The 25814-nt window shown below is 35.1% G+C and overlaps 2 protein-coding genes across 3 annotated transcripts; both read right to left on the minus strand.

The window, feature by feature from the left end:
• Positions 1 to 1648: 1648 nt before the first annotated feature.
• LOC133202704 (histone deacetylase complex subunit SAP130-like) lies at positions 1649 to 13910 on the minus strand. 2 transcript variants are annotated; one of them, XM_061338562.1, is made up of 18 exons: positions 13788 to 13910; positions 11802 to 11926; positions 11469 to 11565; positions 10271 to 10486; positions 9910 to 10111; positions 8212 to 8645; positions 7353 to 7436; positions 6957 to 7182; positions 6441 to 6598; positions 5853 to 6264; positions 5382 to 5507; positions 5073 to 5185; positions 4843 to 4942; positions 4286 to 4389; positions 3873 to 4007; positions 3658 to 3761; positions 3299 to 3427; positions 1649 to 2550 (listed from the first exon to the last, which is right to left on the minus strand). In XM_061338562.1, exons 2-18 carry the CDS (start codon positions 11907 to 11909, stop codon positions 2401 to 2403), a joined length of 2898 nt encoding a protein of 965 aa, XP_061194546.1. In that variant the 5' UTR covers positions 11910 to 11926; positions 13788 to 13910; the 3' UTR covers positions 1649 to 2400. The 2 variants fall into 2 exon arrangements, with proteins under 2 accessions (XP_061194546.1, XP_061194545.1); XM_061338561.1 differs by having other exon boundaries at positions 8212 to 8648.
• Positions 13911 to 21418: 7508 nt separating this feature from the next.
• LOC133202883 (craniofacial development protein 2-like) lies at positions 21419 to 22270 on the minus strand. Its single transcript, XM_061338754.1, has one exon. It carries the CDS (start codon positions 22268 to 22270, stop codon positions 21419 to 21421), a length of 852 nt encoding a protein of 283 aa, XP_061194738.1.
• Between the last annotated feature and the right edge of the window lie 3544 nt (positions 22271 to 25814).

Genomic DNA, 25814 nt, shown 5'->3' on the forward strand with positions numbered 1-25814 from the left:
ACGTTACCAACCTCAAGACCAAATCAAGTCATAAGAGATAGCTCCAAGAAAATGCCAGCGAAACAACTGAAGCCAAAACCTCGCGAGAAGCAGCATGAAAATTCTTCTGGAAGAATCAACATTCAAAATCAGCAAGAACCGTCAAATGTAGAGAGTGCAAATTCCGAGACATCTCAAGAAGCGGGAGAGGATATTGTAACTCCAAGTGAAGATGGGAATTCTAAAGGTGAGGAACCTTCTCGGTGTGTATCTCAAGATTTCAGAGAAAACATGGCCGATGAAAGAGGGAATAATGGAATTCAAAATGATTCTACACAGACTGAAAATAAGGACAGCGAGACCGTGGAGGAGATAAACGAATCGACCAAAGAACACAATATCACAACGAGCGGAGTGACGTTGAAAAGTTTAACATCGTCTTTAAAGGAAAATACTCCCAAGAACATGGAATCAAAAGGTCCCATTTCGTCCGAAATATGCACATATCACGGAGAAACTTTCATTATGTTTTGCAATGATTGTAAATCATCGGTATGTTCCGAGTGTATTAGAACCGAACACAAAGAACATGAATGGATGCAGCTCCGCAAAGCTGGTAAAATAATGCGACAAAAACTGGTCCAGTACAGAAAAGATATTGTCAAAACTTACCTTCCCAATTACATGGCATGTTTAGAGAAATCACGAACTGAAAAGGAAAAAGTTCTTGACCAACGGAAAAAGAAAATGGAAGAAATTAATGCTCAGAGAGCTATTATAATAGCAAGAGTGTCTGAGCTCAGTCAAACAATGCTGAATTCTTGCGAGGATGATCTGAAGAAAAACGAGGACACTGTTCAGACAATGGAGAACAATATTGCTGAACTGGAGTTGGTGGCTTCAAAGTTGGAGGAAACCACTCTTCATTGTGCCAGCGATGCTGAGACAGTCCAGATGGAAACGCGACTCTCATCAATCCTGAACAAACTACAGGTAGATCCAACTGATGTCACTTTCAATAGAAACGTCGATTTCATTCCAGGGGAAATCGACATGGATCAAATCCAAATCATGATCGGCAAATTAACTGGCTTAGAGAACGATGACGTGAAACATGCAGACGACACTCCTACTGATCAAGATGTTTCCATGGTGAGCTCACGGTCACCAAGAAGACCACTACGGCCATTGAATGATTTTCAGAAATGTGTACAATGTAAGCGAATGGTTAAGAACGTTGTGAAAGTTAAATACATGTGTGGACATAAGATATGTAATTATTGCTGGTTTTCTACAATGAATAGCACCCGTTGTCCACATTGTAACTCTCTTTAGCTTTAATGGGTTTTTTCTGCCCTCAAATACAATGGATACATGCACTTTTCTGACTTCAGATGAACTGAAAAGTAAATAACTTAAATATGAAATACTTCATATTTTTTTCTTAATACATGCACTATATTATAAAGACTTGTCAGTTTGAAACACCCTATCTTATAATTACTGGTATACTTTGCCAAATCAATTATCTAATTATCAAAATGTATGTACAGACTGAACTCATCCAAAATTTGAACTGTTGAAATACACGATGATTCATTATATTGCATTTAAAAGACTTATCTGAACGTATCAAGTTACAAACAACATTTTGTAATTTCTTTACTCATTTTATTGTATTTTGTATGATAAATGCAATGTACAACATAATTTTCAACTTTCAGCTGACATAAATGTGACTATCAACCATGTGTTAATCACCTAAATAATAAAATTTGTAAACCAGAAATCACAAATGGTTTTTATCAATAATTCTTTTACTTCATGTCAAGTTTATACTATTATTACTTAAGATGAACTGTACAATGTCAAAGAGCTTTTTTAGAAAACTTATTTTTCACACAACTCTTTGGTGACAAAGTAACAAATAAAATGTATGTAACATGTTGAATGATGAAATAAATAAAATGACACAGAAAACACGTTCTACTGTCACAATGAAACAAGTGAATTTCAATATGAAATAATAGAACTTATATCAAATTTTCAACAATGCATAACAAATATAACACATGGATATTTAAGGGAGGTAAACCCTGGGAACTGCTGTAGATAACCTTTTTACATGTAAACATCATTAAGGTTCATCTTTCTTTTGATCATGTCATTGTCATGGTTACTTAAACTTAAAATTTGATTTCTATGCAAAGAATTGAAATCCAGTGTTAAAGACTTTTAACATTAAACCATGCCCTTAATAGAAACAATTAAAAGAAATAGCATAAACAGAAAAGAGGCAACAACAAATCTGTTGTCAAGTTCAGTTCTTGCTTTATACATGTATTTGTATCACATACTTTCCATACTCAGGTTGTCTCTCACTGATTGGTCAGATTGTATAATTTCATGCATTGGTCAATGCTATGATCTTTCCTTCTTTTTAATTGGTCTCTTGCTAACATGCTTATTGATAATTTCGGATATTTTCTGTTTATGATCTAGCACTTTCAACATGTTTGTTCTTGATTCTTCAAGTTGATCCATAATGAGTTTGCATCTTTGAATGTTTGCCTGCCAAAAAGATAAAACCAAACTCAAATAATTCAGAAATTCTCAGATGTCTACCTTATTGAAATTCTATCAGTATGAACAATTAATATTACTGTCACTCTCAGGTAGTCTTCAGAATTTTTTTGATAATGTTTTGTTTTATTTTTCATGCTGACAGTTATCAAAAACTCTGTATTTGGGATAGTATTGACAAGAAGCAAGTGTGTGAAAACTACTTTAAAACAAAATTTCTTACTACGTGTATTTGCTTGCAGCAGATTTTTTATGATGGCAAATAGCTTTGAATCATCCCTTTTATTTTCTTTAAAGTAATACGAGCTGCGACTTTGATGTCGGAGATTTGGTTGCAAAATTGTAATTAACTACTTCAATGACAGAAAAAAGAATGTTTATAAACTCTCTGTTGTTCATATTTGCGATGGAAGAATTAACTATTTCTAAGGTTTGGTTAAAGCAGAATTACATTATTGTCACCCTGTTCAATATTGATATACATGTAATACTTATGTAATACTAGATATTCGATTGTACAGAAATCTTTTTTCTGAAACTTTATTTAAGTCGAATTGATCAAAAAGGTTTAAATTACATAAAAATGTATCAAAATAGCACATTTTAACAGCAAAATTAAATTCTCAAAAATGCAGCTCATATTGCTTTTAAGTAGAACTGACAGTGCTAAAGTGTACACATGATTAAAGATAGCTCATCTTTACTCTATTTTTGTGGATCCCAGACATGTACTCACCTGAGTTAACTCGTGCATCATACTCAGTTCGTCCTCCATGGACACCACAGTGAGTTTATTCTGAGGACGTGGGGACAAAGCAGTTTGAATTGATGATAATTTGCTTAATAAAGTCTTCTCCAGATCATTCTGAAATGTTATAAAGCAGAATAATTATATCATGGGACATGTACATTATGTTTCATACACAATAATTATTTTTTTTCAAACACTCATAGGCTTAATCTGAAAATGTTTTCCATAAAATAAAGATTTAAAACTATTTATCCTTATCCATACATTTAAATATTTATTTAAAATTCAAATTCTTTTTCATAAATGCCTATTTTTTTTAATCAATGGCAGACCTGTAAACTCACCAGATCCTCCATCTGTGCTGCCATGTGATACAGCTTCCAGCCACTAGCCTTCTGAGCAGCTCCTCTCTGATTGGCTAATTCATTCACAGTAGGGCGTCGCTCCTCTGTAATATTCAAATTAATGCACTTTTTCCAGCAAAGTCCACTCTTTCTTTATTACTAAAAGGTTTGTGCAGCTTTCTAAAGTCTAATGGAGATTGAGTGATATTACATACCTTTTGGTTTAATTTCTGTATGTCTATTAAAATGATTATTTCTAGGTTTCCAAGAGATATTATAAAAGTTCATAAGAGAAATGTTGGGTCGACATTTCTCTACAGTCCATCGCACACCTTCATCATCCACATATTCTGCAACAATAAAAAATAATGATAAAATCAATCTGAAACAATTCAAATATGTATTCCATATTGCATGATTGACTTGGTTTTATCATGAGAAAACATAAATACTAAAATTTTATTACAAATTTTGTATTCTAATTACACTTGAAAGGCTTTTTCAGGAGATTACATGTACTTGAAAATATCTGAATGTGAATAAATTTACTTGTGAAAAAAATCACTTGTACAGATCTGTTCTTGAGAAAAAATGTCCTCTTATATCAAATCTCACAAGAGTTATCTACCTTCTCTAAATTCATTATTAATGTCTTCTTCCTCTTTCACAGATTCCACTGCCACCTTCTCCTCATCTGAGGACACATTGTCCTTCAGCTCCTCATTAGCATTTCTGAGAAAGTCATAAATACATTAGAAGAAAAAGTTTTAGCAGTAAAGGAAAACATCCCCCCTCCCCCAAATCTTATCATTCTTTGGCATGAGTAATATTAAATCATAAAGAAATCAATAAACATATCTCATGACAAAGACCAATTTTATTTTCACAGTTTTACTACTTCCAACATACAGTAAAACTTGGTTATAGGGAAGTCACTGAGACCTCAAAATCTGCTTCCTTATAACAGAAATTCTTTAAGTGCGTGCGTATAAGGAACAGAGTTAAAAGTCTTCAACGGGATTCATAGAAGATTACTCATATCCAAGATTCCTTATAAGGGAGTTCTTTGTAACCAAGTTTTACAGTAGTACAATGATATTTTATGCATAATCATGTATAGATTTACAACATTCATATTTTACTTTTCTAATCCTTACAATATAAATGAATGACGGTTAAACTTACAGCAGCTGTTTTCGTGGTTTCTTCCTGGGAGAAGCATCTGTGCTGTTGGGTAAAGAGTTGGACAAAGAAGCAATGCTGCTATTAATAGCTGCAGACAAACCTGTAAACAAAAACAAAGTTTATACGCTAATCTACAACCTACTGATTCAGGCTTAAGAATAATGCAAACAGAAAAGGCAATTAAATGCTTAATAATGTTCTCTACCCAGTAACCAAAAATAAGAATTTACCATTTTCCAGCCCTTCCATGGGTTCCTGTTTAATCTTGAGTTCAGCCATGTTGTTTTGAGTTGGTGTTGTGGCCTCGCTTGATAAGGCTGTATCAGTGGATGACTGACTTTCACTATTAAAATTCAAAATTTCTATTTTACCGTAATAAAATCAAAAGCATTAATGTATGCATATTGTACATGTATATGAACATCCTATGGTTACACACAACATTTGTGATGCTTGTATTTTCCTTTTATTATTTGTAAAATTTAAGTCTTTAATATACATGTCTATCTTTAATGAAAAATATAAATTTGAATTCCTACCCTGCAGGAGTAGCTGGAGTTTTGGGAGAGCTCGTGTTGGATTGGGGGGCAGAGTCTGTCCTAGAATCTGGACGAGGACTGTGTCTGTCCATTGTATTCAGACCACACACTGGTTTCTTCACAGGTCTATAATGCATAATTTAAAGGTACCACATACAGGCAAGTCGAAATTTTAGCGAGACCCAAATTTAGCGATTTGTCCTTAAAAATTAGTATTTAATTTTAGCAGGAAGTGATTTTTGCGATTTTTTGTGCATAGATAGATACCAGTAACAACTAATACAGAAATAAATATTTAAGGATATTTAAATTTGGCAATCTAAACACCCTCGATAAAAATGCCAAAATTGGATCCTCCCTAAAAGTATTTAAAGTACATTATAATGCATGATTCAAATTTTAAAAAATTTTTTTTTCAACAATGAGAAAACTAAAAGAAATCTAAAGCATTTATTAATTCAGATTACTCACCCTTCATTGGTTCGCTTTCTGAGAATGCTTGGTCTGGGTGAAGCATTTGGGGTACTGACTGGGGTATTGCTGTTAGATTGAGAATTCTGGGGTGTAACTGGAGTTGACGGATAATTAGGAGCAGGATTACACTGTCCCATGACTGTTAGTGCAGGAATAGGGATAGACGCTGCGGTGGCTGACGACAGGGTTGATAGACTGTCTGTTGGGGTGGTGGGACGTGCTGTTGACTCGGGAACGGCCGTTGATCCTGTGAAAGGAAGGTTTCCAGACAGTGCCTGTTGGGCTCGAATAGTATCCATGGTAACTACAACGGGCTGAGATTGATTCAATCGCACACCTGCCCCTGGTGTCCCAGAAAATGTGTGTGCTGCTTGTAATGAGGCTGCTAAATTTGGAGTTTGATTTTGCACTGAAATATCAATCATAAAATGTAAAAGATCCTTTGTTGAATTTATTAAATTAAGCAATACCACTAATTTCATTTGTTAGTCAGTTGTGTGACAAAAATGATAACTTTTATTACTACTGCACTCAGACGGGATATTGTGTTTTATTAATCAAATTCACTTTGAAGACTATACTTACGAAGCCCTGTTCTGATGGTAGAAGCTGTAGATATTGTAGGGATTGCATGTACATTTGGCTGCGCATTTGCCAAGGCCTGCTGCATCAAGGGACTGCAAGGATATTGCATCAAGTATTCAGGAATGAAGTATGGATATATCTGACTGGACAAGGCTGGCCTAAAAGATAAAATGAATATCAGCTAGATAAAAACACTAAACAATTAACAGACTGAACATGTTATTTTTCAATACTAGTAATGAGACCAAATTGTTACTGTATAACAAGAAACTAAACTTAGGATTATTTTTACACAAAAAATTCTTTACAAATGATATGTTCAACTTGTCACGTTTTATTTAGCCAGAAGACTTTAAAAAGTTCTATGCCACAACTTTCCCATTGCAATTATTGCCTACATTTTCTAAAAATTACAACATCAATACTTCCTCTACTATATCAAACTGAATAAGAAATAAAAAAATATCTCCAAGAGTGATCATGTTATTCCTTTTTCTACATGTTTGTGGTACTTGCCTTTCTGCATGAGTGAGAGTTGATGGTGCATTATGAGAAGTACTAGGCTGAGTCCGGTGTGGCATGAATATGCTAGCGGTAGACGTGGAGTGGGCTGGTGGCGCAGTCCCTGGATGGGTGGACTCCGGTCGAGGCCTTTCCAGAGTGCTTGGGGTGAGGGGAAGGGTGGAGCTAACTGTGTGAGGGGCCAGAGACAAAGGGGGCTGTCTCACTGGGGGTACTTTTGCTACAAAATGATAACAAACCTTGCCATAGCTTGCATTTTATAGAATTACTAAGATTAATTCAGTCTAAGAGAGAAAAATACATAAACATTTAATATGTAATATTGCGATCTCATTTTTTTCCTTTGTTTTGACACCATCCAACATAAAAAACTTAATAAAATTGTTCTACCTATGGGAATGGTTGTGGCTGTCGTGGTAACAGATGACAAAGCTGCAGATAAAGCAGCAGAAGAGGATGATGGGATAGTGATACCTGAAAAAGTTAAAATCAAATGTAGAAACTCCAACATGAATCATTACAGGAACCTTTTACCTCTGAAATATGCTTCCTGGTTCTCACAGCATGCCGTTTTCTTCTGAAATCTTGTGCAATCTACTAGCTTTTTCAGTGTATAATCAAGAAAAATTAATTTCAAGTTTTGAATTGTTTACACACATTCAGATGATGAAACCGAAGTAAAGCTAACTTACTTGAATGCCTATAAAAACAATATAATTCTATATTTACATTCCACATGTATTTTGCTTAGAAAGTGTGAGGAAAGCATGGCATTCAAAACACCATAACACAGACAGGGGGTCAAAAGGTTAAAGTATGCATTTTATTTTGATATCACAAACGCTGTGGAAGTGCAGTGTCATAAGCGAATATCAAAATTCACGCTCACATTGAAAAGAAGCTGTTGCAATGGCTCTTCCATTTGTTGTAACTTTACCGAGGGATAATACAGGAATTTTGAAATAAAAATCACATTTGCAGTCAAGGCAAGGAGTTAAAAATGTAAATATAAGCAATAAATCATTATTTTTTGAAAGATATAGCCTCATAACTAAAATGATGTGTGCAAACAAATTTTCATAACGCGCTTATGTGCGTTACTCAATTTGTTTGCACACACCGTTGCAGTTATGAGACTATATCTTTCAAAAAATAATGATTCAATGCTTAAGTATCTTTGTGTTTCTAATTCATAATCAGAAGAGATGTAGGATGTTGAAAATCTAATAAATTATTCCCCATTCATTACCTTTGTTAGTCTTCAATGGATTTGTCACAAGATTATGTGGAGTCACTGATGAGTTTGAAGTCTGAGTCACAAACACTTTAGTCCCAGAGAATGTGGAAGTCTGTGGCACATGTACTGTTTTAGGGGGTCGAATAACCGGATCACTAGTCGTCCTCACGGGTTGCTTTGCATCCAGGGACCTCTGTAAGGACCCAGCGATAACAGACTTCACTGCGGCTTCCCCAACTGGTCGGACCTGAGTTGTAATAATTGTTTTGGGGGCTGTATCAACTGTAGTTGTTCTCAAGGCCTGAATGAGCGGCTTTTGAACATCTATTGTTCTCTGTATAGTGGGAGGTTTGGAGATACCCTCCCCAGCTTGGCGGGGGGCTTGTAGGGTAATCTGAATGCTGCCCTGTGGGGTTGTGACTGTGCTTGGTACAGTTACATTTGTCCTGCTGAAAAAAAGAAATCATTACTGAGAAACAACTTTTTGAGACTTTCATTCATTATTTTCAGGAAATTATACCTATGTTATTTCATATGATCACTTTAAGCAATGTTTTCCCTAGTCATTTTTTCACTATTATTCCCATTCTCCATTTAAGACTAGAAGTAGGAACAGTTTGAATCTTTCAGGGATTTATCTATCTTATTTGACTATCCTTTTCACGTGAAGGGGGAAATATTAGAAAAAAAAAACCAATTGCTCAACATTTACACTGGAGATCTGAATATACTATGGGAGTCTGGTGGCATGCCCCCAGGAAATTTTCAAGAAAAAAATGTTACAAAAATGCATTCTGAGAGCTAATCTGTGGTATTTCTGGAAGTTTCAAAAATAAAAATATTTCTAATATTGCATGTATGTTAAATCGGGAAATTTTTTGTCATAAAAAGGGAAATTTTGACATTTTTTTCCAAATGGGAAAGGTAACCTTTACCATTAGTTAAAATATCATTGATAAACCATTGTAACTTTATATGATACATACAACAACTATCTTACAGTATTTACACAGCATCCCTAAATCTCTGAAACAGTAAAACTTAGGGCTATCTACCCAACCCTCAGACAACAATTTTTTTATTCTATCAATGGAGTTGCATATGAACAAATTGATTCAAAGAAGGGTTGTTCAAGTTGATAATTTACATGATAAATTACATAATTTACTACTTACTGTTTACTACTGTCTAACTCTGCCTGCTTGGTTTAATAATCATCATTTTAACTTTTTTTTTTCTCAGTTTCAAACAGAAGTGAGCTTCTTGAAAACATTTGTAACATTTAGAGGAAATTTGAGCTGGCAATAAAGAGAACAAGGAAATCTTGAGCCCAGTTTATTTATCAGCTACTTCCTCTCATGATTCAGATCATTATTATTGAAGTCTTATACTGAAGTTACAAGTGGAAGTAATTAATGCACACCTGCAGCTGTTGTAAGTCATTACATCTCAAAATATCTCATTTAAATGTAAATTTTTATGACAAAATGTTTATATTATATAAAAACATGACATAATATCACTACCAAAAAATTTCATCACAAAGAAAATTGCTTTTATCCCAGGACCTGTGTATGAAAAAATAAATTTTATGCATGGTTTCTTCTTCAAGAAAAATATTTCTATGGGTGGCACCTATGGGTGGCACCCCCTGAAATCTTCTGGAGTCCTGCAGTAGGGTGGATTTTTTTTTACTGGAATAGCCCATACCTTGATCCTTCACTGGCCTGAGTGACAGCAATGGTTACCCCTGGAGTAGGAGACTTTGATGTTGGGGGTGTGGTTGATTTGATGAGAGAGGAGGTCTGAACCTTTGTACCAGGACTCTGAAGGCTGACCGTGGGGTGTCTCACCATTGGCAGGGCAGTCATGGACTTAGGCCCAGCAAATGCCGATGCTGCAGCCATAGGACCTAAAACAGCATAAGGAACATGTATGCCTAGTGGAATTTTTCCTTCCATATAGACAACTCAGTAAAGCTGTACATATGTGGAAATCTCCTATTTTTTTTAATATAATTTATTTTCAATTTTGTTTGCTAATTAGTATGTGAAAACATCTGAGCTCTAACCTTTTGGGAGATGAGAGGCAAATCCAAGATGTTGAGTGCTGCCACCCCTCAGAATAGAGCTGACATTGGTAGCTGTCCCTGGGCTTATCTGGACAATACTACCCTGGGGGATAGTGGGGGTGGTGGTAGTGTTGACAAGGGGTAGAGTGGAGGGTGCTGAAGGGGCAGCAGTGGTTACCACACTAGCCACTGGTCTTGGCACTTCTGACAATAAAGCTGAAAATAATGCAGTATTTTTAAAATTTAATTAAATATATTCAGTTAATTAAATATGTCTACTAATTATTGAATGATACATAGTTTTTACATTACTCAATAATCACTATTCTAACTTCTTATCTCACTTCCTGTGTAAATTTCAAATACCATGACAAGCCAAAAATACCAAAATGCAACACATTATCTACCTCATTTTGCAATACACCAATAATAGGAAATAACAATAACAACAAGAGGCCCATGGGCCACAACGCTCAGCTGAGTAACTTTGGCCCTGCTGTTTTTCACCAGATTTTCCCACTTGTAATACCTATTGAGGCCCCATCCTACCCCTGGGGTCATGATTTGAACAATTTAGAATCTAAGCTACCCCAGAATGCTTCCACCTAAGTTTCTCCTTTTCTGGCCCAGTGGTTCTTGAGGAGGCCAGTGGTTCTTGAGGAGAAGATTTTTAAAGATTTTTTTTCTTTATATTTCAATGTAATAATTGGATTCCCTATTGTGGCCCAACCCTACCCACGGGGGTCATGATTTGAAGAAATACGAATCTACATTACCCCAGGATGCTTCCACTTAAGTTTCAGCTTTTCTGGCCCAGTGGTTCTTGAGAAAAAGATTTTTTAATAACCCCACCTTATTTTTGTCTTTTCTTGATTATCTCCCCTTGTAAGGGGGCTTGGCCCTTCATTTTTATAATTTAAACTTCCTTCACCCAATGATCAACTTTGGTGAAAATTGGCCCAGTGGTTCTTGATAGGAAGTTGAAAATGTGAAAAGTTTACAGACGGACGGATGGACAGACAACAGGTGATCAGAAAAGCTCACTTGAGCTTTCAGCTCAGGTGAGCTAAAAACTGCATTCCCATAATACAAACAATGTCAGCTAAAAGAATTTATTAATACATAGATTCATTAACATGTCTTTGATTCATATCTTTAGACATTAGACACATTAGATCTCTTTGCTGGATTTTTATACCTTGAGGAATAATGGCTGCTAGACTCCCACCATCTCCTGTCTTTCCACTTGTTAGGTTGATTGGTACCATTGGTTGGTTCAATGATTTAGATGCTGCCTGTGGAACAAATAATTTATATCCATTTCAAGACTTTTTTTATGATTAAACATGTTAAAAGTATAAACATGTAAAAGGTTTATTTATAATGTAAACATACTTTTTTCCATGACCCACTTTTTTCCATGGGGTTACAATTCCATGGTATCACAATTTTGGTTTAATCCACGAGTATAAAATAATGCAGCTTTTTTTGGATTGCCATTAAATGCACTTAAAATTGCAATAAAACTTACTTGCAGTTCTTGATAATGACTGAGGATAGCATGTCCTGGGAGATTGATTGTGGGGGTGGAGGATATCACAGGGGGATCCTCTTTTTCTCCAGCAGTTCTGTTACTCATGTTTAAGGGGAGTTTACCTAAATATTCAAGGATTAGAATATTAAAATAAATCACATTTATTCAAATACATAGAGACAATTTCAACTGTTGCAGTGAAATACTGTAATTTATTCATGAATAAAAGTGATAGTTTGTCACAGTGTGAAAGAATATCAAAGTCATGTGATATTTTGGCACAATGTGAAGTGTGGCAAAACTCTTTGATTTTCGTTCCCTTCAGGAAGAGTGTTGAAAAAATACTCCCTGCCAGGCCTGTTATAATATAGATAAGTTATCTTTACATTCTCAATTTTAGGATCGCTAAGCTTCGACATTTTAACTGCTCAACTATGATGTCACAGCCTAAGACAGAGGCAATGGGAAAATCAAAGAAAATGTAATAAACAGAAAATTCAAATGTATTTTAGTTGAACATGGATTTTTTTCACTTGTGAGACAGGATTTTTTTTTTTTATACTTTTCACTTGTGCTTTGCACTTGTGAAAATAAAAAAAAATTCCTGTCCTGTCTGAGTGAAATAAATTCTACATTCAACTACAAAACATTGAAAATCCTCTAGATGCACTTATTAATATGTACTATAATACATGAATTGGATTGACAGCAGGCTTAGCCTATTTATATGAGTCATATTAAGCATGTTCAGAATTAAAATTAAAAACACTGTTGCTTTCTAACAATTCCAACTTTTATATGATCTAATATATGCATTTTCTTATACATGTATTCAACTTCCATTTTCAATTATTTTTGCATCATTTTTAGCATGATGATATGCACTTAACTAATAAACAATATCTTCATATATCATACTGTCTTTGATATTTAAATTATTTATAAATTATTAAATGAAGTAACCTGATACAGAATTTCTGTAATATTTTTAATTAGACATCAACATTTTTTTTTTTTGATAGGGTTGTGAATATTTACTTCTCATTGAATTTTATCATAGAAATACTTAACTGCAGCTAAGTATCCTGGGTTTTTCAACTCTAAAAATTTGAAAGTCAAATTATCATGACCCCCCCCCCCCCCATTAAGTTGAAAATGACAAACATTTGTTCCTCTGTAAACTACAGCAAACTAAAAATATATGTCAAAGCATCGAAAATCAGTATGTAGAAAAACAAATTAACAGTCAATACTTAAGCATGTTTAGAGTGCAGAAAGGAATAAAATGACATTCTTGCAATCATGAGTACAAACTTCTGATCAATGAAAATTCTCAAATATGTGTAATCTAGCTATTTAAATGTACCACAATTTCACAAATAATATATATGAATTTCTATCTAATTATCTAAAATAATGCATTGCGCATCATGATTTACAAATAATTATATTTTGATATCTCCCCTGGCTTTCTTGTACTTCACCCTTGCGTCATTCGGAATCCTCGTACTTCTTCAAAGACACACATATGCAAGCACTTGATTGTTAAATACTTTACTACAGCGACCTACTCTACAGAATAATATGATAACGTTGCACTTAACAACAAGTTTTCACTCTCCGTTTGTCATAAAAGTCCTTCTGTAGAGATGTCATCTCCATTATTCCACAAATACTTCGTTCAATTTCATACTTTTGAAACGACCCATCAATTTGCCACCATACATAAAACAGACCCATTTTGAGTCCCGCCAACGTCTTCATAATACGTATTTTTCAAACCTTTTTCGTGAAGCACTAATTACAAATAAAACAAAATCCTATCAAATCCCTGCCAACATTAATCCTAAACTGTATGGAATACAAAATCTACCTGTCGACACCATTTCAAACGGGAACATGAAGAAAACCCACTGAAACCAAAATAACTGTTCATTCCCTTTCTTTTAGAGACTGAAGGGAAACCTGATCATTGCTACTTACCGATTCATGACAGAGTAATGAAATATATCTAGCAGAGGTAAATAGTTGTCGATTTTTTTTTTATCGTAGACAGCCGTGTTTTGCTTTGCTTCCGAGGTCAAGCATGCCGAACCAATGGTATTTGTAAACTTAAAAATGATTGGATGATGTGTCCATGTGACTTTCTCTTCGTTAAATTATTCGGCAAATCTCGTAATTTTCCGTTACCTATATATAGACATATTACGAATGAATCACTAAATAATAAAAAAATATATATATGTAACAAAATTACAGTTTTTCCTCTTCTATTTATATTACAAATTTTTTATTTTTCTTATCCAATCCGGTAAATTAAAACTTGCATTTATATCTATACAAGCAGAAATGATCAAACATAAACATAACTTTTATTCTTTTTGACTATAATTAAATTCAAACTTTGAAAGTAAAAAAATTCTTTAATCCAATAAAAATAAAATAGTATTGATATAAAATTGCATTTTGCAGGCATGTTTGCTATACTGATTTTAACAATGCTTTTATAACAATATCACAGAAAAGCATATCGAACTGACGAGCATGAGGTGCTCTCTGATTATCTATCCACAGGCACCGTGCAAATTCTGACAATCTTTTTTAGACAAGATAACGGAAAATAACAAATATCGAAGCATTGTAATGGTAGGCAAGGAATTCATGTATATATATTTGCTAAGTTATCGTGAAAAAAAAATTCTCAGAAGGAAGGGGAGGGGTTATACCAACCATTCGCCAGGTACCTGTGTTATCTGCATGTATCATGGATTGCCGCATGAAAGATCTACATTTATCATATTTTTTCATGATTTCAAAGAGACTGACAAAACAAAATTTGAAAATAACGGGAACAAACCGTGAAGTTCTCTCTATTTTTAACACATGAAGACAGACTGACTAAAGCCACCCCACTATTTCACTTCGTTGTAGTAAAGTAGAGGCTGGGTTTAAGTCAGACTGTGCTTGAAGAGTAAGCTGTTTTAGTGTCATTGTGTTTCCTTTATATACTGCATGAAAAAGTAATTTAGAGAATGAATACTTTTGTTTTATTTATTTTTTGTATATCAATTCATAATAAATTTATAAGTTTATAATATTTAGATAAAGAGTATATATAGAGCTTAAGGCGAAGGTTAAAGTTTCTCAAATGCAAGTCAAACTCCAGGTCAAGGTCAAAATTGTTGGTATCCAAAGAAAGATCTACCTACAAGGAATACACCTGTGAAATCTGAAAACCCTAGTGCAAACTGTTTAAAAGATATGGCCAAGGTTAAAGTTTTTTGAAAGTGGATCAAACTCTTAGGTCAAGGTCAAAAGTTGAGAAATATTTACACCCTTGGGAAGGTCCTGCCACGATGAATACACACGTGAAATATGAAAGCCCTAGCACCTACTGTTCGAAAGTTATGACCAAAGTTAAAGTTGGGTATATTTTTGCAAGATAAGTTATGGAGGTTATAAATAAAATGTAATGAAAAGATGAATTTTTTCCCTGGAGTTTTAAATAACGAATTTTAACCTTATGTATTTTATTAAAACATCGCAATGTTTATTTTTAATTTCGTTAATTTAGGTCTCAGTCTCTACTTTTTATTTGATGTCTGAAAAATAGTTGTGCATACTGACACAGGAGTTCGCATACCTATCAATTTTACCGAAATTTTTAGTAAATAAAAAAAAATACGTAATACCTGAAAATTTCGGTAAAATTGATAGGTATGCGAACTCCTGTGATACTGATTACGAAATTTTTGGCGATGTTTAAAAGCCACTATAAGATGGATGCATTTCTTGTTTGAAATCCTTCTGCAGGAAAAAACAAGATGTGTTTGTCAAACACTGATGCCCCCGTATGGCAGCTTATGGTGAAGGTCATCATCTCAAGCCACGGTCCGGAGTCTGCATATATAGTTCTCTCCTACGGGAGAGGATCGTACATTTAGGTAGTGGTTTGCGACGATGGGCGAAGATTAAAATTTCTCAAATGCAAGTCAAAATCAAGGTCAAGAGATAAAAAATGCTGGTACCCAAAGAAAGGTCTTGTCTCGAGGAATATACCTGTGAATTTTGAAAGCCCTAGCTCCAACTGCTCAAAAGTTATGGCGAAGGTTAAAGTTTTTTAAAAGTAAGTAAAACGTCAAAGTCAAGGACAAATGGGGCCCCAAGGGAAGGTCTTGTCAAAAGTGATACACATGTTCGTGAAATGTAAAAGCCATAGAACCAAACGTTCACATGTTATGGCCAAGGTTAACGTTTTTTAAAAGTAGGTCAAACTCCAAGGTCAATGCCAAAATTGTTGGTATCCAAAGGAAAGTCTTGTCCAAAGAAATGCACATGTGAAGTATGAAAGCCGTAGCACCAAATGTTTAAAAGGTATGGCATTTTCAAAATGATTTTTTAAAGTAGGTCAAACTCCAAGGTCAAAGGATCAAATTTGATGGTATCCAAAGGTCTTGCCACAAGGATTACATTTGTGAAGTATGAAAGCCCTAGCACCAACCATTCAAAAGTTATGACGAAGGTTAAAGTTTTTCAAAGTAGGTCAAACTCCAAGGTCAAGGTCAAAGTTGTTGGTATCCAAGAGAAGGTCTTGTCACGAGGATTACATATGTGAAGTTTGAAACCTTAGCACCAACTGTTCAAAAGTTATGGCCAAGGTTAAAGTCTCATAAAATTTTGCACAAGTGTGTCAAACTCCAAGGTCAAGGTCAAAAGGTCAATTATGATGGTACCCAAAGAAAGGTCTTGTCACAAGGAATACACATCTGAAATATGAAAGTCATAACTCCAACCAATCAAAAGTTATGGACAAGGTTAAAGTTTTTGCGGACAAACAGACAGACAGACGGACGGACAGGGCAAAAACCATATACCCCCGAATCTTCGATACGGGGGCATAAAAAATTCCATAGAAAACTCCCAGAAAAAGCATTTGACTTTCTGTCTTTTAATAAAATTGATTTCGCTTGTCTATAGACAATGTTTTAGGAAATTGAAGATCTAATAAAATACACATTTTTCAGGATTCTAGTATTTATTCTGAAACTTGAAATCCAAATGCTAAGGAGCTTAATTACTTCCATAAGGCAATTATTGGGGTATAAAAATTAAACAAAAATTCTTTCCATGGAAATTTTATTAACAACAAGATGTGTTTGTGAAACACTGATGCCCCCGTATGGCAACTTATAGCAAATGTTAAACTTTCTCAAATCAAACATGTTTGTACCCAAAGTAAGGTCTTCTCACAAGAAATACACTTGTGAAATATGAAAGCCCTAGCACCACCTGTTCAAAAATTATGGCCAAGGTCAAAGATTTTTAAAAGTAGGTCAAACTCCAAGGTCAGGGTCAAAGGGTGAAAGTGTTGGTATCAAATGGAACGTCTTGTTACAAGGATTACAAATGTGAAGTATGAAGCCCAAGCCCCAACCGTTCAAATGTTATGACCAAGGTTAAAGTTTTTTAAAGTAGATCAAACTCGTAGGTCAAGGTCAACGGGTCAAAGTCGTTGGTATATAAAGGAAGGTCTTGTCACAAGGATTAAATATGAGAAGAATGAAAGCCCAAGCCCCAACCGTTCAAAAGTTATGGCCAAGGTTAAAGTTTTTTAAAAGTAGATCAAACTCCTAGGTCAAGGTCAAAGGATCAAAGTCGTTGGTATATAAAGGAAGGTCTTGTCACAAGAATTGAATATGTGAAGAATGAAAGCCCAAGCCCTAACTGTTCAAAAGTTATGGCCAAGGTTAAAGTTTTTTAAAAGTAGGTCAAACTCCTAGGTCAAAGTCAATGAGTCAAAGTGGTTGGTATCTAAAGGAAGGTCTTGTCACAAGGATTAAGTATGTGAAGTATGAAAGCCCAAGCCCTAACCGTTCAAAAGTTATGGTCACGGTTAAAGTTGGGTAAAATTTTGAAAAATGGGTCCAACTCCAAGGTCAAGGTCAAAAGGTCAAATTTGATGGTACCCAAAGAAGGTCTTGTCACAAGGAATACACATGTGAAATATGAAAGCGATAGCATCAACCAATCAAAAGTTATTGGCAAGGTTAAAGTTTTTGCGGACAAACAGACAAACAGATTAACAGATAAACAGACAGGCAGACGGACAAGGCAAAAACTATATACCCCCGAATCCTCGATTACGGGGGCATAAAAATAACTTTTAAATTGGTATTTAAAAAAAAAATATGGTTTCTGCGTGGTTTGAAACCAAACGACACAAATTCCATCAAGCTTTGATATCTGCTCCTCAACCAGGAACGATAACTCTTATAATTACTTTTAATTGAATGTCTCAAGATGAATCTTGAAATTGAATTTTTCGTGCAACAATGTTCATTTCACGCATATTGATAAGATTAAAGGTTCTTTGAAGCATTAAACTGGCCATGTACGTTATTCGTCCGTCGTCGTTCGTAAACGTTTGAACCTTTTTAGCTTTTTCTATGGAGCGACTGAGTCATTTTCATCAAACTGGCATATAGCTTTCATAGATTTCATGACCTCTTTTGGGGACCTGACGGGTGTGACAAAACCGAGAAAATTATTGCAATCTTCAGAAATCTTCTCAAACACTTCTGGACATCAGGCAGTAATTCAAACTGTTGTCAAGATGATCATAAGCACCGAACCGTCTACTGAAATTGTGAAATTCATGAGAACTGAGTTCAGAGTTTAAGCTCAGTGTGGGGTTAAGGTTAAGTTTAGCATATACATTGTACATGTACTAAATATGCATAATATCTTAGAAATATGCTTTATTTTTGGAGATAAAGGAGAAAAAAATATTGGCATGATTATTTATAATTAGTGTTCCCAGAAATAATTGAGAATTTTCTAGTGAAATATTTTTTCAAAATATTTTAAAAATATTTACAGTTTGAAAATAGATTTTTATCAAATGACAGTACTTGCTATTTTCTTATTTTATATGCAGTTTTCATGAATAGCTTTACATTTTTTATACTAGTACTTCCGGTAATATTGCTAATGTTCAATAAAGCCTATTGTAGATATCTATTATCAAAACATTTCAAAACTAGCGATACTTCTAAAACACTGAGTATTTCACTTTCTACTATTGATTCACTTGGGACAAAATATTGAGAAATGGAAAAGAATTCGGCAGAGGGAAAGATCGAGCTGTTAAAGCTAGGAATGAAACCCCATTTTTCTACATTTAGTGTTGTTCTTACTGAGCAAATATCCAAGCATTCTTTGATATATGAATGTTAGTTTACTATGCCTACAAAATATTCCTTAACTGAATTCCTCCTCTTTTTTTAACATTTTGTACCACATAATACAAAGTAGATGGGGAAATACTCGGTATTTCAGGAACATCGTCAGATTTAACAACCCACTACTAATACATACTAGTAATTTAAGGAGGTTGGATCCTGCTATCAAAAGCAATGAGAATCTATTATCAAGTACATTTTTAGAATCTTCGTACATACCTTAATTAAAAATCAAAACAACATATGGGGGTCAATGACCTTTATGCACTGTAATTACATGTTACTTAGTCCTCTTCGTTCTGCTCAGCACATAAGACCATCACCAGAGACTTCCAGGTTGGTCTATCTTATGTCCATCTCTGGACCTGCCCCCATGACCAGTTGTTTCTTTAATTTCTTTCTCCACCGATCTTCTTCATGTCTCATTTGGTCTTCCTCTCTTTCTACTACCAGTTGGTGTCCATCTCAATGCAACCCTTGGGATGGAGGTTGGGTGCATTCTACAAACGTGTCCTATCCACAGCCATTTTCTTATCTTTATAGGAGTGGTGTTAGTCCTTTTGTACAGCTCTTCATTTGAGATGGTATTGGCAAGTAAATGCATAATATTCTGCGAAGGCAACGGGTCTGGAAGGCATCTAATTTGTTTGAAATGGCTTTTGTAACTTTCCATGACTTAGCACCAAACAGGAGGACCCCAAGCACATTACTCTTGAAAATCCCAATTTTGGTATTAATACTGGTCTTTGCTGACCTCCAGATGTTTCGCAGTGCAACATACGCTCCCGTGGCTTTAGAAATCCGAGCTAGTACAACTACCTCAGAGTTCCCATCTGTGGTGATCTTGCTTCCTAGATAGACAAAGTCTGTGACCTCTTCTATTTTTATATTATTTAGGGTGACGGGTTCGTCTGATTTAGTGTTGACATTTATGATCATAGTCCTGGTGTTGTTTATTTTCAGACCAATCTTTCCTGTTGTTTTTGCTAGCTGGTTGGTTTTTTCTTGCATAACACGACGTTGGTGAGCAAGCAGTGCTATATCATCTACAAAATCTAGGTCTTCAAGCATTTCTGACATAGCCCAACTGATTCCCGTCCGCTTATTCTTGGTGGTTTCTCGCATGATCTAATCAATGCAGAATGTGAAGAGAAGAGGGGACAGCAGACATCCTTGTTTTACTCCAGTCTTCAATTTAAACTCCTCTGATAGGTTTGATCCACACAAAACTCTGGCATTTATGTCTGTGTTTAACATATTAATGATGGAGATGATTTTATCTGGGATCCCATAATGACTGAAATTTTTTTCTAAGGCTAGGCGATTAACACTGTCAAAAGCTTTGTAAAGTCGATAAAGTTGATATAAAGAGGAGAGTTCCATTCTTTGTTCTGCTCCAATATTTGTCTGAAAGTGAATATCTGGTCGGCAGATGACCTTCCCTTTCTAAAACCTGTTTGTTCTTTCCGCAGTAGGGGATCTGCTATGTCTGTGATTCTCTTAAGTATCACTCTGCGTAGAACTTTCATGGTTACCGAGAGCAACATTGTCCCTTTATAGTTGTTGCAGTTTGAGAGGTCTCCTTTTTTTGGTAGTTTAACTATAAGGCCTGTTTTCCAGAAAGTTGGTATCTCTTCTGATTCCCATATCTTCTGTAGAATATTTGTCAAGATGGTAGGTGTCCAGTATTCTTCGGCCTTGAGAAGCTCTGTATTTATCTGGTCAATGTCTGAAGCCTTTCCATGTTTTAGTTTCGCAATTCCCTTTTTCATCTCTTCTTCACTGGGTGGATCTGTATTAATGTCCAATGCGTCTATGGCTGGCGTTATTAGGACCTTATTTTCTGTACCAATAATATTGAACACTTCCTAAAAATGTTCTTTCCAGCGTTTCTGTATGTCTTCTTCTTTCGATAATACATTTCCTTTTTTATCTCTATCTGGTAAATCTGGTGATTGAAATTTACCTGCTAGTGTTTTTGTTATTCGATAGAGGGTCTGCATATCTTCTTTAGAAGCTGCTTGTTCTTCTCGTTACCTAGTTTCTCTGTGTATGCCTTCCTGTCTGCTCTTGCATTCTGTTTTATTTCTTTGTCTATAGTCCGATATTCTATTTGGAGCTGATTTTTTTTTTGTCTCTATGATTTAATGGACAGGATTTTCGTTTTCTTTTCTTTCCGTTGCTCTACTATTTTCCATGTATTATCTGAGATCCATTCTTCTTTTTTCCTCTTTCTTGGACCAAGTTGTTGCTGAGCATTTTCTAATAATACTTCATTAAATGTTTCCATATCAATTTCATCTGTGTGTTCCATGAGAACCGAAAACTTGTTCTGAACTTTTAATTGAAAAGATCTCACAATTTTTGTGTCTTTTAGCATTTGGGTGTTACTTGAAGGCGGTATTTAATTTTTTTTCTCCTTGATTTCCTTAACATCAACTTGACTTTAGCCAATACTAATGAGTGGTCACTTCCCACGTCAGCTCCTTGTTTTGCAACTACATCCAAAAGACTACTTTTCCATCTCTTGTTAATGATGATATGGTCAATTTGGTTTTTCGTACGACCATCTGAGGAGTTCCATGTTGTCTTATGGATATCTTTGTGCATAAATATAGTTCCACCAATTATCAAGTTGTTTTCTTGGCAGAAAGTGCACAGCCTCTCTCCATTGCTGTTACATTCTCCTAATCCTTGCTCACCCATGTTGTTTTCTTTGCCTTGGTTTCTTTTCCCAACTTTTGCATTTAAGTCTTCCAAGATAAGCAGAGCATCGTGAGATGGTGTATTGTCTACTATCTCTTGTAAGCCATCACAGAAGGAGAATTTTTTATCATCTTCTGCATCATCTGTTGGCACCACTACAGTACGTTTGGCAAAAGCTGAGCTGAATCTTGCTGTTATGATCAGTTCACTCTCAGGTTTCCATTCTAGTAGACTTCTATAAACCTCTTTTGTTATGATTAGTTCTACCCCTCTACTATGATATTCATCAGTTCTTCCAGAGTAGAGTATTTGATGTCCTGTCACTAGTTGTTTAGACCCATTACCTGTCCATCTAGTTTCACTTACTCCAAGGAGCTCGATCTTGTAATGCTCTATTTCCCTCACTACTTGCGCCAGTTTTCCTGTTTGATAGAGGGTACGCACGTCCCAGCAGCCCACTCTACGTGTTATTTTTGGTCGAAGGACATCACCTATCAGAGTGGGAAATTCACCCGTCATACTACCAGTATTCTGAGTGGTTTCAATCCTTCTTCCATCATTTTGATCTCTGGTTAAGGTTTCTGTGGCTGCATTTTTTTGACATGTTAGGGTTGCTGGCCCTAAGCATAACCCCCTGAACTCGGAAGGCCAGTGGTTTTCTTTCAGGTTTGTCCTTACCTTAGATGATTGCGCTTCATTTCTTTCGTGTCCATCTACACGGATTTTCTGTCTGAATTTTCTTCCATAGCCTTTGACTTTCTCAAGCCTTCCCAGTGAGGCTATTTGTCCCTTAGTAGGAGGCTAGGTTTGCAGGCACCAGGGCATATCCACTCACCGGTGGACCATGCATGCCGTGCATCTAGGGGCCTAATCTCCTCCAAGACCCTGTGGTTCTGCTTGGGGCCGTAAGGTACCCAATGTCAATCTGCTACCTTGGGGAGGTTTCCATATCTGGACCACATAGGTCTAACTGTGGAGAGGCTGTACCTGGCAGATAAGACTTATATATTCTGCTTTCTTTCCGCAGCGAACTGCTAGCCAGGGCTGGAGCTGAAAGCGAGAAAGACAAGCACATAAACAGACAGACACACACACTGTACGCATCACACAGCCGTTTAGCAGACGTAATTACATGTACGTCTAACATTAAATTAATTTTTAAAGTTTTTCCTCCAATATTTTTTTATTCAAATAAAATATGGAAACAAACTTAGTCTTATTTCATCTTGAATAGACACATTAAAATTTGTGACAACTAAAAAGTTTCAAATTACTTCGTATGGTCAATTATTTGACCTTTCTACACTCAAAAATGTAATTTTTCTGGCATAAAAAATTGAATAAGCAAGAAAAAAAATCATTTGAAAGTAATGACATTCTACTGAATTTAAGAAGAATGGTTAAAAGTATCTTATATATTCAAAAAAAATAAAAAAATAAAAATAAAATTGGGGGTCTGTGATGTTAATTTAAAAAAAATAATACTAAAATGGTGTTAATTTTAAGCTTAAATAAGGGCTATTTTTTCTGGATTTTCACAATAAATTTGCTATATAATAGAATTCATGACAGTTTTTTTAATATATACTTTAGGACCAGCATAAAACAGTTCTCGGCGCAAAATAACTCTGTGTGCAGGCTACATGGAAAAACAGGAATCCAAACTTTAAATACTTCAAAAGAGAAAAACGATCATTTTCTTCTAAAAACCCTTCCGCCACAAAATACAGTTCATCACTTAATGCTTTTGGTATGGAATTTAATCATGGATTTTTAACTGAAAATAGTTCAATTGGCATTGTAGAATCCAAATTCATAGTAAGAACTAAAACATTATGCAGAATTTTTGAAATATAGGTCAAGTAAAAAATCTGCTCCAAAGCTCAGGAGCGAACCCCTTTTAATATGCTTTCCTTTTTCGATAGCAGTTATTTTGAACATTAGCATACAACAGGAAGTATGTAAAATAAATGGGAGGCTATCATCATTAGAAAGTAGGATATATTGATTGTATGTTGTTTTACGTCTCACTCGAGAATTTTTCACTCACATAGAGACGTCACCATATACCGGTGAAGGGCTTCAAATTAAGACCTATACTCGGCACTCAGGGCCATTGAGCAGTGAAGGATCTTTATCGTGCCAACGCTTGCCGTGACACGGGGCTTCGGTTTTTAAGATCTCATCCGAAGGACCCGCAACTTTCACTTCAAAGTGCCGAGCGCTTGGCGAAGGAACAGTTGATACCTATTTTTTTTATCGACTTAGGTCAGTCGCGGCCGGGGCTCGAACCCACGACCTTCCGATCACGGAGCGAGCGCTCTACCGAATGAGCTACGTGACAGTCTAAGAAAGTAGGAGGCATTGTCATTAAATAAAAAAAAAATGATGGTAAAAAATTATATTGTATGTTATTAATCCAAAATTTTAGAGAAATGTATCATAAGAAAAATATCAGTGATTTCTGGGAACACAACAATAAACAAATACCCCACTTCCAAAATAATAAGGTGAATGACCCAATGTTCAGGCCACAAGGTGGAAGTAATTTGGTTAATGGTTATTGAGACTTCATAACACTTTTGAATTTCTCTTACCTATGAACAATTAGCAGGTAAACTCTGCATGATTACAATCAGTACTCAGCCTTTTAACAAAACTGTAAAATCTATGGCCTTGGGCCCTAGACTCAAACCCAAAGTCTAGACTTGGTTAGTTATAAACTGAAAATTAACTATTTTTATTTTAATAGTAATCTATTTTCATGGACATCCAGCAGGTAAACTCTTCGCATGAATAAAATAAGCCATTAGATCTTTACTTACCAAATTGAGAATTCATGCCCCAGGATAGGGACAAGTCGGTCATTTCTTGAAACAACATTGTAACTTTGAAAATTTGTCTTCCATTCTCATGGATATTTAACGAATAAACTATTTAAATAAGTTTAACGAACAGTTAGCCCTCTATCAAAATTGTGAATTTCATGTCTCCTGAATGGGTTGAAGCCATAGGATGTAGCTCAGTTGGTATTAACATGAAATTGATGTGAACTTAATCCCATGGACTTAAATTTAAAAGGAGCAAGATCTGCATAATCACAGACAGTAGTTGTCCCATGGGACATTTTGCAAAATTATTTGAAATTCATATCACCCCGTCCAGGGTTCAGCCACGGGTTGGGGCTAAATTGGTCATATATTGAAAATGCTATTATACTTTGCATCTTTTGATTTTTATACTTTTTGACATACAGCAGGCAATCTTGTTGCAGAATTATAGTGAGCACTAAGCAGCTAATACTTTGACAAAATTCTAAAATTCATTTCCCCTGGATCCAGAAAGAAGGTCTTAGTTGGGGCATAGTTGGCCATTCAACATGCTCTATATCATAAGTGATCATTTCTACTTTCAATATAATGTAGGAATCTGATAGTGAACATAGATTCATTGCCAAATGGATAGTAAACATATATAACAGTCTCTATCGCATTGCAAAGTTCATGTCACTTGAATCAAGACTCAATTTTCAACTGAGGCTGAGTTAGTCATTTCAGGAGAAACTTATGAACATCAAGTGGCCGGCAAGTCCAAACCTTCATTTCTTCTCTTTGTTACTGGTCAAACAATGGGAACTTTGCAGCTTATTTTGTTTTTCATTCCTTTAGATAGCTTAATACTACACCATATTCAAGAAGTGGTGTAAATCAAATGTGAATTCTTAAAACTTAAGAACTTTTGAAAAATTTAAAATCTCAAAACCTTTCAAACATCAATAGCTTAAAAAATACGACTTTTCTATGTAACCATTCATCAAAAATAAAAAATAAAATTAAAGAGCAACTTGAGAGTCATCACAGAAAACTTCTTGATAAAAATAGAAATTTTCATTTCTTCAAATATTTTGCTAAAAATCATTCTGCATAAAAGAACTCTGAAGTTGCTATGAAAAAAAAGGTTGCTGGAGTTCCGTTACTCATTTACAATATCTATGTGGGCTTTGGAGACTAAGTTTCAAACAGACTGTTAAAATTCAATGGACGCGATAGAAGAAAAAACTTCT

Source organism: Saccostrea echinata, unplaced genomic scaffold, assembly GCF_033153115.1.
Source record: "Saccostrea echinata isolate AGI-Se365-2 ecotype Australia unplaced genomic scaffold, CSIRO_AGI_Sech_v1 ptg000047l, whole genome shotgun sequence".
Taxonomy (NCBI): Eukaryota; Metazoa; Mollusca; class Bivalvia; order Ostreida; family Ostreidae; genus Saccostrea; species Saccostrea echinata.